Source organism: Heteronotia binoei, chromosome 5, assembly GCF_032191835.1.
Source record: "Heteronotia binoei isolate CCM8104 ecotype False Entrance Well chromosome 5, APGP_CSIRO_Hbin_v1, whole genome shotgun sequence".
Taxonomy (NCBI): Eukaryota; Metazoa; Chordata; class Lepidosauria; order Squamata; family Gekkonidae; genus Heteronotia; species Heteronotia binoei.
In genome coordinates this window covers 170,107,062-170,121,758 of record NC_083227.1, presented here as the reverse complement: position 1 = coordinate 170,121,758, position 14,697 = coordinate 170,107,062, and the positions used below count along the sequence as shown (strand labels likewise).

Genomic DNA, 14,697 nt, shown 5'->3' with positions numbered 1-14,697 from the left:
CTTTTTCTTTTCATTTGCCAGGCCAAGTATTTTCCAGCTTTATTTGCATTCTCAAAAGATTTTTGTTGAAGCCTTTTTAAGTTCCATTCTACTTCTTTATTTAACAAGTGTCTTAGTTGGTCCTGTAGAATTCCAATTTCTTTTTAAGTCTTCTTTTTCCCCGGTCTCTTTATAAGCTCTCTCTCCTTCTTCTTAATCGCCTTCTGTATGTCTGTCATTTGTTTCTCTTTAGCTTTTCTGTCTTTATTATTCAATGTGATTAAAATACCTCTCATCACCGCTTTATAAGCATCCCACACCATTTGATATTGAACGTCCTCATTTTCATTTACTTGGGAAAAGGCTTTAGTCTCTTTTTGCAAAGATTCTACTACCCTATTTTTCTGCAGTAAATCTTCATTTATTGGCCATCTTAAAGTCTTTTTGGTAGGTTTCGCTGACCACATTATTGGATTATGATCTGCTCTTATGTTCAGAAGAATCTCTATTTTTTTGTTGTAAGTCCCAAATTTTTTGTACTCCATAACATATCAATCCTTGAGAAAGAGTTATGTCGAGCTGAGAAGGTATAGTCTCTAACTGTAGGATTTTTCTCCCTCCAAATGTCTACAAGATTTTCTTGCTTGGCTAATTCAAAAAAAGACTTTGGTAGTTTACCTTCATTAGCCTTCTTCCCAGATCTGTCCATAATATTTTTAACTGTACCATTAAAGTCTCGCATTAACATGATTTGCTCATATGTCTCTTGATCAAGTTGCTGCATAATGTCCTTAAAAAAGAATCTTTTGCTCCATTAGGAGCATACAGTCCCAATAGCAAAGTCTTCTTGTGGTCCATCATCACTTGCACTGCAATATATCTACCATCATCGTCCTTAAAATTCAATTTTGGTTCCAATTCCTGTTTTACATAAAAAACCATGCCTCTTTTTTTCTCCTTAGCCAATGAAAAAAAATTCATACCAAATTGCTTATTCCACAAATATTTGTAAGTCAATCGTTTAATATGTACTTCTTGCAGACAAATTATGTTACATTTTTGCTTCCCAATCCAATGAAAAGTTGCCTTTCTTTTTGTGGTGAATTAAGTCCATTTACATTCCAAGATAATAATTTGTAATCCATCATGGTTTTCTATTTTAATCTGCACCTCCAAATTCTTTATTCTCCGCCAAAAACTTCTCCATCTCCTGAGTGCTTGTAATGGTAATCCTCTTCCCCTTGTATTCAAAAACCAACCCTTCTGGGAGAATCCATCTATATATCATTTGATTCTTTCTCAATTGCTCAGTCAGCTTTTTATATAATCTTCTGTCACTTAAGACTTTTCTTGGTAATTCTTTCATAATTCTAACATCACTGCCTTCCACAATCAGCTTGCCTTCATACTGTTTACTTAGAATCCTTCCCACCAAGTCTCTTGTTACACATCTCACTACCACAACTCTTGGTAGTTTATTTTTCCCTGCATATTCTGAATTGACCCTGTAAATATAGTCATAAAAGCAATTAGTCTCCTCAGGATCATCTCGAACATATTCAGCAATAATCCTTATGTATTTCCTTAAATCACCATCCTTTTCAGGCACACCTCTCACACGTATCTGATTTTCCATTGATTTGCAGTCCTGCAGTACTGCTTTGTCCTGCAATTTTTTAATAGTGGAATCCACTGTATTAATTCTTTCATCATGGTCTTTCACTTTCTCTTCCACCTCTTCGATTTTTTTTGGATACTGATTTTAAACTCTTTACTGAGAACTTCTATATCTTTTTTTAATTCCTTCTTACAATCACTTATAGAATCTTTAATCAGTTTAGACAATCTACCTTCCATGGCATCCACCTGTTCTTTTTTAATCAGCCTTTTTGCCCTCTTCTAGTGTCTTGGATCTTGTCTGTAATGGTTTTTGGGCTGACATTACTGCCTTCCCATTATAAATATAGGCTTTACAACTGAAGTCACCAAGTTCTTTTTAAATAGTCTAGTCTTATAGATTAGGGCATGCCCTTTCAAAAAAGCCCAAAATAGCCATCCTCCTATGCTCCTGGGTCCAGATATTAATTCTTAAAAAGTTATAATTTCCCAAAATGGTGCTCGATGTTTCTCTATGGTTTAGGCCACACTATATTCAGGAAACCCACACACACCGACCGCTATCTAAATAAGAATTCCAATCATCATCCTCGCCAAAAACGTACAGTTGTAAAAACCCTCATCCACCGAGCATCATGCATCTGTGAACCAAGCCAACTCCAGCAGGAACTACACCACCTCAACCAGTCACTGCAGGCCAATGGATACTCCCTACAAGAAATTAGAAGAGCCCTCCATCCCAAGAGACCATCCACACCAAATCCTGAGCCACACCGAAATGTAGGTACAGCCTTCCTGCCCTACATAAAATCTGTTACCGACCGCACTGGCAAAATTCTCAAACACCACAATGTTGACACAGTCTTCAAACCCACACAACAGATCCGCCACATGCTGTGCTCGGCCAAAGATATTAGAGATCTACTTTCAACCCCTGGAGTCTACAAAATACCCTGCTCCTGTGGTGCAGTCTACATTGGCACTACCCAACGCAGTATCAACACCCGCCTCACCGAACACAAGAGACACCGTAGTTTGTTTCAGCCAGAAAAATCAGCTGTAGCTGAACATGCACTTCAAGAAGGAGACCACGTCATCCACTTTGAAAGAACTGAAGTCCTTTCTACGGCCTCACATTATCATACCCGCCTGAACAGAGAAGCTATTGAGATTTACAAACACCAGCACAACTTTAACAGAAAGGAAGAAGGCATTTCCATCCACCAATCTTGGTATCCAGCTCTGCAAAACACCATACAGACTATAAATTGCAGAAATTCACAGAACAACCAGTACATTCCACAGAACAATCAGCACAGTCAACAACCATCTTCCTTATCTTCACACCCCTTCCAACCCTCCCAGCAATTAACACGGAACAATGGTCACATTCAACAGCCAGTTTCCTTATCACTACCCTTCCAGGAAGCCCCACCAAACAATGGGCACATCCACAAACCTATTGCCCTTTCATCACACCCCCTCCAGCCTAGAAATAGCAGCTCTCCAGCAGCCCTGGCCTCACTCAATGCACAGCAGCCAAGAAGGTCAGAGCGCCTACTCCGGCTGCAACACCACTGAGGATGTTCTCCACAGCCGAGAACGAAACGTCTGGAAGAAAAACTTTCTCCAGTAGAACACGGCACTTGAGCCCGAAAGATTCTACAAACACACTTGTCTGTTTCTCATCCACGATTAATTAGCCCTTAAGAAGCTTGGCACACGTTGAATTTATGTCGATTTAACGACCCCAGATACCCTCTATAGACGTTGGAAGTGGTTCTTCTCCAGAGACTCTTCAAAGCCAAAAAAAAAACACCCCCTGGGATTTCTCGTTAGGCAAAGTACCTCTCCTCAGAACTTTAAGCATATCTTGGGCCATCATTTTATAATAATAATAATAATAATACTTTTTATTTATATCCCGCCCTCCCTGCCAAGGCAGGCTCAGGGCGGCTCACAACATATAAATACAATGTACAGTAAAACCATAATACACAATAATTACAATTATATAAATCCATCATTAAATCAACTTGTATTAAAATTAACATTGTGGTGCTATGACTCCGATCTTCTATAAGATTCAGTGGCTAAAACATATCCAGCGAATCTATCTTGGCTCGGCATTAAGTGAAGGCTATTTTAAAGAGGTAGGTCTTGTAGGCCCTGCGGAATTGGTCCAAACACTGCAGGGCCCGCACCTCCTCCGGGAGTTGGTTCCACAGTAGTGGAGCTGCAACAGAGAAGGCCCAATCCCAAGTAGTCTTCAATCTGCCTAGATGATGTAGACAGCAGGTATTAAAACACCTTCTCTGTCCAGAATAGAGGGTCTGGTGAGCTCCCCCACTGAAAAGCTCGTCAATTCTCCATGAAATCCAAACCGGAAGCCTGACTCAGCACAGACTTGGACGTTTTTGACTGGGCCATTAGCAGTACAACTCAGCACAGAATTGTACTGCTAATGGCCCAGTCAAAAACACCCAAGTTTGCAATTACAGGAAAGGACTGGCTAGGAGAGAACACTGCAACGTTACTGCATGCCACCTCCTAATTTCTTAAGCAACTTATCAAGGCTCTAGACAGAGTGCTCCAAATCTCTCACTGCATTCTTATTAGAATGGCTTCAGGACACCGCAGTGCTGACTCAAAGCAGAAAGGTAGCACTAAAACCAAATTTACTAACCACTAGTCCAAAGCCATTCCAAGCTAGCAGGACCCACCCCTCCCCCAGGTTTTCACAAAACAGCCAGCATCAGCCTCTGAGTGAGCAAGCAAAGGGTGTGTTCCTTCCCATATGGGGCAACAGAAGCACAAAGCACAGCCAGTTCACAGTGCCCACCAGGCCAGCTCCACCATTAATATTCAAGGCACAGTGCTACACTCCCACTGTCTGTCTGAACGCTGCACTGATCTGCACAGCACCCCTGTCCTATTGCACAGCCTCAATGGAGACATCTGTACAGCCATCCCTTACTTTCCAAGAAATCCTACATATAGACCTCAATACTTGCTTCAGCCCCATAACGGCACCTGAGGACCACTGAAAGACTGTGCGCCTAAGGTAAGGACAAGCATTGCAACACTCCGGTAAGATGGAGGAAAGAAAATGCCAGCACAATATGCATGCATGTTAACAGCTCAGTGTTCACAGTACTAGCTTTCTCCACAACACAGTCCTTCTACATGAACGTCTCTAGACTGTATTTTCCATCTAAACTGGAGGTGCTAACCGTCTACACTGTCTAGCTGGGGAGACTCGTAACACCACTTCCAGCACCTTCCCCTTCCCCTACACCATTCTCTGACACCGGTGCTGTGCAATGCCAGGTCTATCAGTAATAAGACCTCTGTCCTCCAGATTATCTGGTGGAACAGGCAGTAGACCTGGCTTGCGTGACTGAGACCTGGGTGTGAGATGGTGAAACCGTTGCCTTGCGGCAGCTGGTTCCCCCAGGTTTTTCGGTCCTCCACCAGTCCCAGACTAATGGGCGGGGGTGGTGGTGGCGATGCTTATCTGGGAGACTTTCTCCTTCAGGACACTCCCTGACACACAGATTGCTGGCACTGAATGTTTGGGCCTGGTGTGGGATGCTGAGGAGAGCTTGGCCATTTGGCAGGTGTACCGTCCGCCTAACGCACCAGCCAGTGTCCTGCCTGGCCTGATGGAAGCTATATCCACCTGGGCATTGGCGTATCCCGGACTATTGGTTCTGGGAGACTTCATTGTCCATGCAGAGGATGTGACCTCCTCTCAAGCTAAGGACCTGGTGTCCTCCATGTCAACATTAGAACTCTCCCAAGTTGTTTAGCTCCCACACATCAAGCAGGTCGCACGCTAGATCTTATCTTTGTCTCAGGGATTGGAGTGGACTTTATTACAACAGATTTGTGCCATGGTCAGACCACTTTGTCCTGAAGTCCCGGCTATCCACGCCTCATCCTACCTGTTTAGGCAGGGGGCTGAATTATGCTCGCCCGTGGAGCCAAATGGACCCAAATAAGTTCCAGGAGGCTCTGCGGGATCCAATTCCCTCTGGCGACCCATTGGATGAGCTGGTGGAAGACTGGCACAGCTGTCTTTCTGAAGCCATCGATGTAGTCGCTCTCCAGTGCCCTCTTTGCCACTGTACCAACTTGGCTCCTTGGTATTCCTTGGAGCTGAGGCGGATGAAACAGGAGCTGAGACGACTAGAGAGTGTGGCGGAAGGCCCAAGACGAAGCTACAAGAACATCTATAGATTGTTTATGAAGACCTATGAGATGGCGACAAAGTCACCAAAGAAGTTCTATGCTGCCTCCATCGCTTCTGCAAAATCGCGCCCAGCTCAATTTTTTAGACTAATGCGGTCCTTAACATCTTCGCCTCAGGGCATGCCAAACGCTAGTTAATTGGATATAGGCTGTGTGGCTTTCGCAGATTATTTTGCAGATGAAGTCTCGTCGCTCCGCTGCGACCTTCGCCACAATTGATACAATAATGGAACTGGAAGCCCCTTGCCCATCTTCAGGTCCAGTTTTGGACCATTTCAGCCTGCTCTCCCAGGATGACGTTGACAAGACCCTGGCTGCTGCGAAACCCACCACTTTCCCCCTTGATCCTTGTCCGTCACAGCTGGTTAAAGTCTGCAGTGACGGCATACGAACTCCCCTGAGGGAGATCATCAACTTGTCCCTCTCAACAGGGGCATTCCCAGGGTCCTTGAAGGAGGCAGTGGTCCATCCTCTCCGGAAACTCCATTGAAGAAACCATCTCTGGACCCTACGGTCCTAGCAAACTATCGCCCAGTTTCGAACTTGCCGTTCCTGGGCAAGGTAGTGGAGACGGCAGTGGCAACACAGCTTCAGGCTTTCTTGGAGGACACTACTGTCCTGGATCCCTTCCAGTCCAGCTTTGGCCCTGCCCATGGGACAGAGACGGTGTTAGTCGCCTTGGTGGATGATTTCCGGAGGCATCTGGATCGAGGCGGTTTGGCGCTGCTGATCCTTCTTGATCTGTCAGCAGTGTTTGATGCGGTCAACCATGAAGTGTTGGCCCACCGCCTCATCAAAGCAGGGATACAGGGGCTGGCCTTACAATGGCTGATCTCCTTTCTCCAAGGTCGGGGACAGAGAGTGGCACTTGAGGGTGAACTTTCCCAGCTGCACCCATTACAATGTGGTGTGCCACAGGAAGCAATTCTCTCCCCGATGTTATTCAACATCTACATGCTCCCCCTTGCCCAGATCATCCAGAGGTATGGGCTGGGGTGTCATCAATATGTAGATGACACCCAGCTCTATCTGCTGATGGATGGCCACCTGGATTTGGCCCCGGAGGAACTGGGTAGGGCATTGCAAGCTGTGGCTGGTTGGTTGCAACAGAGCTGGCTGAAACTGAATCCGCCAAAGACAGAGGTGCTGTGTCTAGGTTATAGGGGACTGGGATCAGAGATCAGGCTCCCATCCTTTGATGGGGCTCCATTGATGCCCACGTCAAAGGTGAAGAGCTTGGGGCTATTCCTGGATGCCTCTCTGACTACGGAGGCCCAGGTTACCACCACTGCCAGATTGGCCTTTTTCCATCTGAAGCGGGTCAGACAGTTGGTCCCGTATCTCGACCCCCACGACCTGGCCACAGTAACCCATGCGAGGGTCACTTCCAGGCTAGATTATTGTAACTCTCTCTACATGGAGCTGCCCTTGACTCTCCTCTGGAAACTCCAGCTGGTGCAAACGCTGCTGCACGGATGTCGACTTCATCACCTGGGCACAGATCCATCCTGTGCTGCGTGAACTGCACTGGCTACACATTGAGTACCAGATCTGGTTCAAGGTGTTGATACTTACCTTTAAAGCACTATACGGCCAGGGGCCAGCATACCTTCGGGACCGCCTCTCCCTGTATGAGCCCCGTAGGTCCTTCTGATCAGCGATCCAACAACTTTTGGTAATACCCGTCCATCTGGCTTTGATGAGGGCCAGGGCCTTTTCAGCCCTAGCCCCTGCCTGGTGGAATGAGCTCCCCCTAGAGATCCGGGCTCTGCGGGATCTGCTTCAATTCTGCAGGGCCTGTAAAACAGAGTTCTTTCGCCAGGCTTTCAGTTGAGGCAGTAGGCGTCACTTGTTACCGGCCTCCCTGCCTCTTTCCATCCCTCATTCCATCCCAGCACTACAAGATCTGCTGGATCTGGACAATAGGTCACATCTGTGAGGCAGAATTGTGCCACCTTAATCTTTGTAATCTTAGATTTTATATTTTTTTAAATTGGTCTTTTACTGTTTTTACTGTTGACTGTTTTTATGATGTAACCCACCCTGAGCCTGTTCTATGGGAAGGGCAGGCTAAAAAATTGAATAAAATAAATAAATAAATGGCCATCACCTTGACAATCTAGCCATCCACTGTGTTTTGGCTACATTCTGTGACTCGGAAGTGCAAGTTTCCACAAAAATACCTGCTCTGTACACTTTTCATTTTACTACACAGAGCTTGACAACATCCCGGGAACGGGTTATCAACAGTGAACTGAAGCAAGGAAATAACTCACTCAGGAGGTCTGCCCACAGCAAAGATTTAACTCTGGGATTTTGTCATCCACATTCAGCTGCATGCCTGCCAATCTTTCTCACCCATTTAATTTCTTCTTTCTTCCCTCCCTCCCTCCAACTGTCCAGAAAATCAGATGCTGCACCTCAGACACTGTGCTCCAGTGGCTGATGCTGAGGGAACCCACCTGACATGCAGATGCAGGTAAATTCGCCAATGCGGTCAAGGCAGGTAGCATCATTCTGGCAAGGCATGGAGAGGCACTCATTGATATCTGTTTCACACCGTGGGCCTGTGTAGCCACGCCCGCACTGGCACTGGAAGGACCCTTGTGTGTTCACACATTTGCCAAAGTGCTCACATGGATTGGCTCCTGGAGATGGTAAAAGCACACAAAGTGAACATGGTTGGGCCAAAATGATGTTCCCTCCATGCACAATTCAAGGATAAACCCAGCCAATCAATGAGAAAGGAATTCCAGCTAACATAAACTGTTTTACTAGCTAACATGCCAGACCATAGAGCTAGCCAGGGCCCAATTCAATAAAACCCCTTGAACATCCAACAGTAGGGTGGTGATTCTCCTGCCTTTCCGCCTTGATTTTGCAAAAACGAGAAAGGTGCATTATTCTCACCAATGGAGCACTCATCCATATCCTGATCACAGGCCCCTCCTGTGAAGCCTGGCGGGCAGGTGCAGATGGCACGGCCATTCATGGGGTTGGTGTCACAGATGGAATCTTCATGGCAAGGGTTACTGACGCAGGCATCATCCAAGTGACAGAGGAGGCCTACAAGAAAGTAAGACCATTATAGGAAACCACATAACAGCAGCAAATGCAAACAGGTAGAAGCAATACTGACTTCTGCACTTTGGCGTCGCAATCTCTTTCCATTCCAGAAAGATACTCCATTCATGTCACCCAGGGTCCCATCCACCCACTCCGTACTTTTCACAACACTGCCCAAACCTTCTAAACTCTGCCATGAACCCTGAACAGAACAAGAATACACACAGGTGGTACATTATGCAAGGCAGAGGGCAGATACCTGTCTTGCCCATAGGGCATGCACAGTAGAAGGAAGCCACGCGGTCATGGCAGGTAGCGCCATGGAAGCAGACTGCTGTCTGACAGTCATCAATGTTCTCGCTGCAGCTCTCTCCTGTCCAGCCATTGACACAGACACATGAGTGGCCTCCATCTGTGTTGAAGCAGGTGCCCCCGTTGTGGCATGCATTGGGCTGCAGTTGGCACTCATCCACATCTTCAGTGCAAAACTGGCCTACAATGCCGAACAGAAGTTAAGTCCGTCTGTGCTAAAAACCAATACCAACCAGGGCCAAAGCACCTTCTTTCTATCCCTCCCTCATCCTCCCAACTCCCCTTGATCTTCTTTGTCCTGAAATATCCAAGGTTGTGTTGGTACAAATAGTTTCCACTTCATCAAATGAATAATAATAATAATAATAATAATAATAATAATAATAATAATAATAATAATAATAATAACAACAACAACAACAACATTTTTATATCCCGCCCTCCCCCTGCCTTGCTCTACAAAGGACATGAGCTTCCAAATCACAGGCAAGACAAAGTTAATGTATTACTAAACTGGAGGTAGGAAATGTTTATTACCTATCCTGTGTGCTCCAACCAGACCTCCTGGGATGCTGGCTAAATTTAAGCCTCCAAGTCAGGAACAGGCTTGGAAAACGGAATGGCTCCAACAAACATTTGGAAAGGATACACACACCTAAACTGTTTACACCCTTTCCCTCATTTCAGCATCCTAGATTTTTAATCCCATTTAGGTCTCAGACTGGTATGTCAGTACCTGTCCACTCTGGGGGGCACTGGCAATTGTAGGTGTTGACACCATCCACGCATGTGCCTCCATTCATGCACATGTGGTCTGGGCAGTCATCAATGTTGATCTCACAGTTGTGGCCCTCAAAGCCTGAGGATAGAGAATTTAGCCAGCTTGGTAACCATGGCATGGCAAGCTCCACAAACCGCCAATAGGCCACCAATGATCTGCAACTAGAGTCCAAGGTTTTTGAAATTACAGGTTCAAGCTTTTCCAGCAGCACATCCACAGAAGCAGCAATGAACAAACCCAATTTGGAACAGAGCTCATGAACTCTCCTCCCCTCTTTCTAGGACCCATTTTCTCTTCAGATCTCCAAACACAAAAAGAGAAAGAAATAGAAAAGAAAACAGGAAGAAAAGGAGAAAGACATATTCCAGTGTGTTCCCGATCACACAGGCAAAGCTTCAGAAACTACAGCTGCCATCTGCCAGTTCTTCTCGTCTCCCCTGGATAGCTTCCTTCCTTTCCCACTAAAGCCCTCAACAGCTTCCTATGGGCTTCCTGTCAGGAAAAACAAATCAGAGCACAGGGTCACAAGTGAAAAAAAGCTAGGCTTGTTTTCCAAGGGCCACTCACCATCACCTAACCATCCCAAGGGATCTTCTCGCCCTGGATCTGCTCACCCAGCACTCCTTCTCACTCCCTCACAGTAACATTAAACAGCAAATCCCACAAACTGCTCACTCACCAGGCAGACAAGCACACTCATAGCTGAGTTCTCCTGTTTGGCGGCAGGTCCCCCCATTGAGACACTGAGAAGGGGCACAGGGTGTCGAGATGCTCTCACAGAGCTGCCCTGTGTAGCCAGCCTGGCATTGACAGCGGAAGGAGCCTTGTGTGTTGAGACAAGTACCCCCATGCTGGCACAGGCCAGGCACCCGACATTCATCCACATCGCTCCGGCAGTTGCGGCCCTGGTAGCCGGGTGAACATGTACAGTTGTAGCGGCCATTCCAGTCGGTACAGCGGCCACCATTGAGACATGGCTTACTGGCACAGGCATCCAGCAAGGAGCAGTCCTGACCTGAAGAAGGGAGACAGAAGATCTAAAAAACCTTTGGTCTGGAAGGATGGTAGGTCTTCACTGCAAAGCCCACTCATCACCAACGTTCATCACTGATCCACTCTGAACACCTCCTCCAGTGAATTAGATTTCCACCAGGAGAAAAAAGCTTCCAGAACTTCTACACAGTCCTCTCTCCACCACACTGCATGTTCTTACCTCGGAAGCCTTTGGGACAGGTACACTGGTAATGCACAGTGCCATCGTGCAGGGTGCTCTCACATGAGCCCCCATTGGCACAGGTTGACTGGTGGCAAGGATCCTGAAACTGACAGTGCTCACCGATCAGTCCAGGCTGGCAGCTGGCAAGAAAAGAGAGAGAAAGGGAGAATTTATAGATGACATCAGGCATTCACTGAAGGACCATAGTATATTGATGACACTCTGGAACCTGAAGTCCCAAACCCTGCAACTATCAGAAGGGCGCATGGGGGAAATAGAAGGGGGCAAGTTACCACAAGATGAGGAAACACATCTCTGGAGAAGTTATGCGCAGGATAACTGCACGTTGCAGACTGCAGATGCACTGTAGATGGTGCCCAAGCCTCTTAGAGGAACATGTCCAAGCGACAGCCTAATACTCTCAGATTGTATTCAAATTGCTCCTGCTGCACACTACTTATATTTGCCTCTCTAAGAGATAGCAGGCAAGGGAATTAAAATTGCTGGAGCATAAGCCAGATGATCAGGGACAGAAGGCATGGCATGGATACATCTCCCACGGGCTCTGATCTGAAACTACGCTAGTACCAGCAATTCTAAAAAGCAGTGTCCCCAGAAGCTCTGAACACCCATCAGCACCAACAGAGAGATAGTAGGTTCTTGATAAAGGGACTGACACACCCAGGTGATGAACTAATTCAATGAGTAGTTAGCCTGAACTTTCACCTGGCTCTATGCTCCCCTTTCTAATGGATCACCTCGCCTTGTAGACTCCTAAGCAGCTTACAAGCTGTACACAGTGACCAGCTTTTTCCCCTGTTGAGAAACTATTCCCTAAAGATAACTGTCTCCCTAATGTGTTCCACTTGTGTATGTCATCTGCCAATCTATCTGCCCACATTCACTCCTTGCCAAGCTGAAAATAGGTATCTTAAAACATTGGCCTTCTCTCAAGTTCCTACCCAGCCATTTCCTCTTACCAGCAAATTCTAGGCAGATCTATGAAAAGACTACTTCCAACCCAGTATAAGGTTTCATCAGAAGAATTCACTGCAAAACACTGGATAAAGGCAGGAATAGAGTGTGGCTGAAGGAAGGACCAAACGTTTTATATATATATATACTATCTAAACTGGCAGAACCAGCGCCAGAACAGTTTTATTGCTGCCAGATATATATAATGTAAGTTAAACTATGTATTTTAACTTAACTAACTGGTTTTTATATGTTTAACTTTAATTGTTAAATTCAATGTTTTACCTATTTATGTTAATGTTGAATTGTTGTTAGCCGCCCTGAGCCGCCTAGGCGGGGAGGGCGGGATATAAATAAAATTTATTATTATTATTATTATTATTATATATAAAATGTTTTACATATATAAATTGTTCTTAATATTAAAAAACCAAGTCACTGAGCCCTGCTGCACTATTGAACACTTGCCAACATGCTGAGAATGCATACATGCCTTCAGAGAATCATAGAGTTGGATGGAACCTCCAGGGTCATCTAGTCCAACCCTCTGCACAATGTAGGAAATTCACAAATACCTCCCCCTAAATTCACAGGATCTTCATTGATGTCAGATGGCCATCTAGCCTCTGCTTAAAAACTTCCCAAGGAAGGAGAGCCCACCACCTCCCCAAAAAGCCTGTTCCACTGAGGAACCACTCTAATGGTCAGGAAGTTCTTCCTAATGTTGAGCTGGAAACTCTTTTGATTTAATTTCAACCCCATTGGTTCTGGTCCTACCTTCTCAGGCCACAGAAAACAATTCCACACCATCGTCTGTAATATATGACTGCCCTTCAAGTACTTGAAGATGGTGATCATATCACCTCTCAGCTGCCTCCTCTCCAGGCTAAACATCCCCAGATCCTTCAACTTTTCTTCATAGGACTTGGTCTCCAGACCCCTCACCATCTTTGTTGCCCTCCTCTGGACCCGTTCCAGCTTGTCTATATCCTTCTTAAAATGTGGTACCCAAAACTGAACACAGGTCTTACCAGAGCAGAGTAAAGCCATACCATCACATCACGTGATCTGGACACTATACTTCTGTTGATACAGCCCAAAATTGCATTTGCCTTTTTAGCCACCACATCACACTGTTGACTCATGTTCAGAGTATGATCCACTAAGACCCCTAGATCCTTTTCGCACATACTACTGCTAAGATAAGTCTCCCCCATCCTATAACCATGCATTGGATTTGTCCTACCTAAATGCAGAACTTTACATTTATCCCTGTTAAAATTCATTTTATTGGTTTTAACCCAGTTTTCCAGCCTGTCAAGGTCATCCTGTATCCTGTTTCTGCTTCTGTACTTGCAACCCAACCCAATTTAGTATCATCTGCAAATTTAATAAGCATTCCCTCTATTCCTCCATCCAAATAATGTTGTAGGACTGAAGTCTAGTTTGGACTGAGATAGTCATTGTGATAATTTACATATAGTTGCTACATAATGGCTTAGGCATCTTCTTTTATTGTACATGGTAATGTTAAAGGACAGAAAGCAACATATGTAAGAGCCTACACAATTCTTATATACAAAACTAATCTAAATACTTAATATAGCAACAGATGCAGAATCCTGTTAAACAAATGCCTAGCCACAATCTACAAAATGTTTCTTTCCAGGGAATAAGAGTGGAGATGCCAGTAACCTGGAGATGAGTTCCAGATGAGGCTTTTACGGAGCAAGGCTTCTGACTGGCCACTAGAGATCTCACTGGCTGGGCAATTTTTGTTTTAAAAAAAAATGTTGCTCTGGCAGCAGTTGCCACCATAGCACAAGGATCTTCACTGTATAACTAAAGTTAAGCTACAGCAGCTATTTTGTGACTGGCTCCACTTCCTGTAGCAACTACTTTGTGGCTGCAAACAGCATGCCATGTCAGAATTCCAAAAGTGCCCACAGTCTCAACAAGGTTGGGGATCTCTGTCCTTGTTTCACATAACTCTTGATTCCCACATTAAACTACCCTGTCCCCTCCCCTTAGAATCCCTTCAATGCCAACCTTATTTAACAGAGTAAGCCCAGCTCTGTCACACCCCCCCCCCCCCATACAACTAGTTCAAGAACCCAGGCAAGCTGCATAAATAGAATTATGAACAAGAACCAAATGTTGTAACTGTCAGCTCTTCCTGGAAGCAAACAGTAGGAACCTGGGGACTTTCTGGTCTCTGGAAAGGAGCAGCTGAAGCATAATATTCTCAATACCAAGAAGGATAGGAGAAAATAATTACCCATTGGCTCAGACATTAAAAAATGCAGCCTGACTTGGAAAGGCAATCTAATTTTAATTAAATCAGTTAAAATAAAATTTTAAAAAGTTGCATAATTCTAGGGAAGGAAGAAGAACAACCGATACAGGTGCACTCTTTTCTCATCTCTCCTCTGTAAATCTCAAGATGCGTTACTCTGTCTTAGGTTGTGATCACACACACTAAATAATGAACTTTCAA

At 45.2% G+C, this 14,697-nt stretch overlaps 1 protein-coding gene across 1 annotated transcript in view; it reads right to left on the bottom strand.

Moving 5' to 3' along the window:
- Nucleotides 1–14,697, bottom strand: part of LOC132572077 (neurogenic locus notch homolog protein 3-like) — a 115,411-nt gene that overhangs the window by 63,773 nt on the left and 36,941 nt on the right. The window contains exons 3-8 of the mRNA XM_060238866.1: nucleotides 11,223–11,365; nucleotides 10,689–11,024; nucleotides 9,965–10,087; nucleotides 9,176–9,409; nucleotides 8,761–8,916; nucleotides 8,313–8,498 (exon numbers count right to left, since the gene is read on the bottom strand). Coding sequence (XP_060094849.1) covers nucleotides 8,313–8,498; nucleotides 8,761–8,916; nucleotides 9,176–9,409; nucleotides 9,965–10,087; nucleotides 10,689–11,024; nucleotides 11,223–11,365 — 1,178 coding nt within the window. The remainder of the gene's footprint in view (nucleotides 1–8,312; nucleotides 8,499–8,760; nucleotides 8,917–9,175; nucleotides 9,410–9,964; nucleotides 10,088–10,688; nucleotides 11,025–11,222; nucleotides 11,366–14,697) is intronic.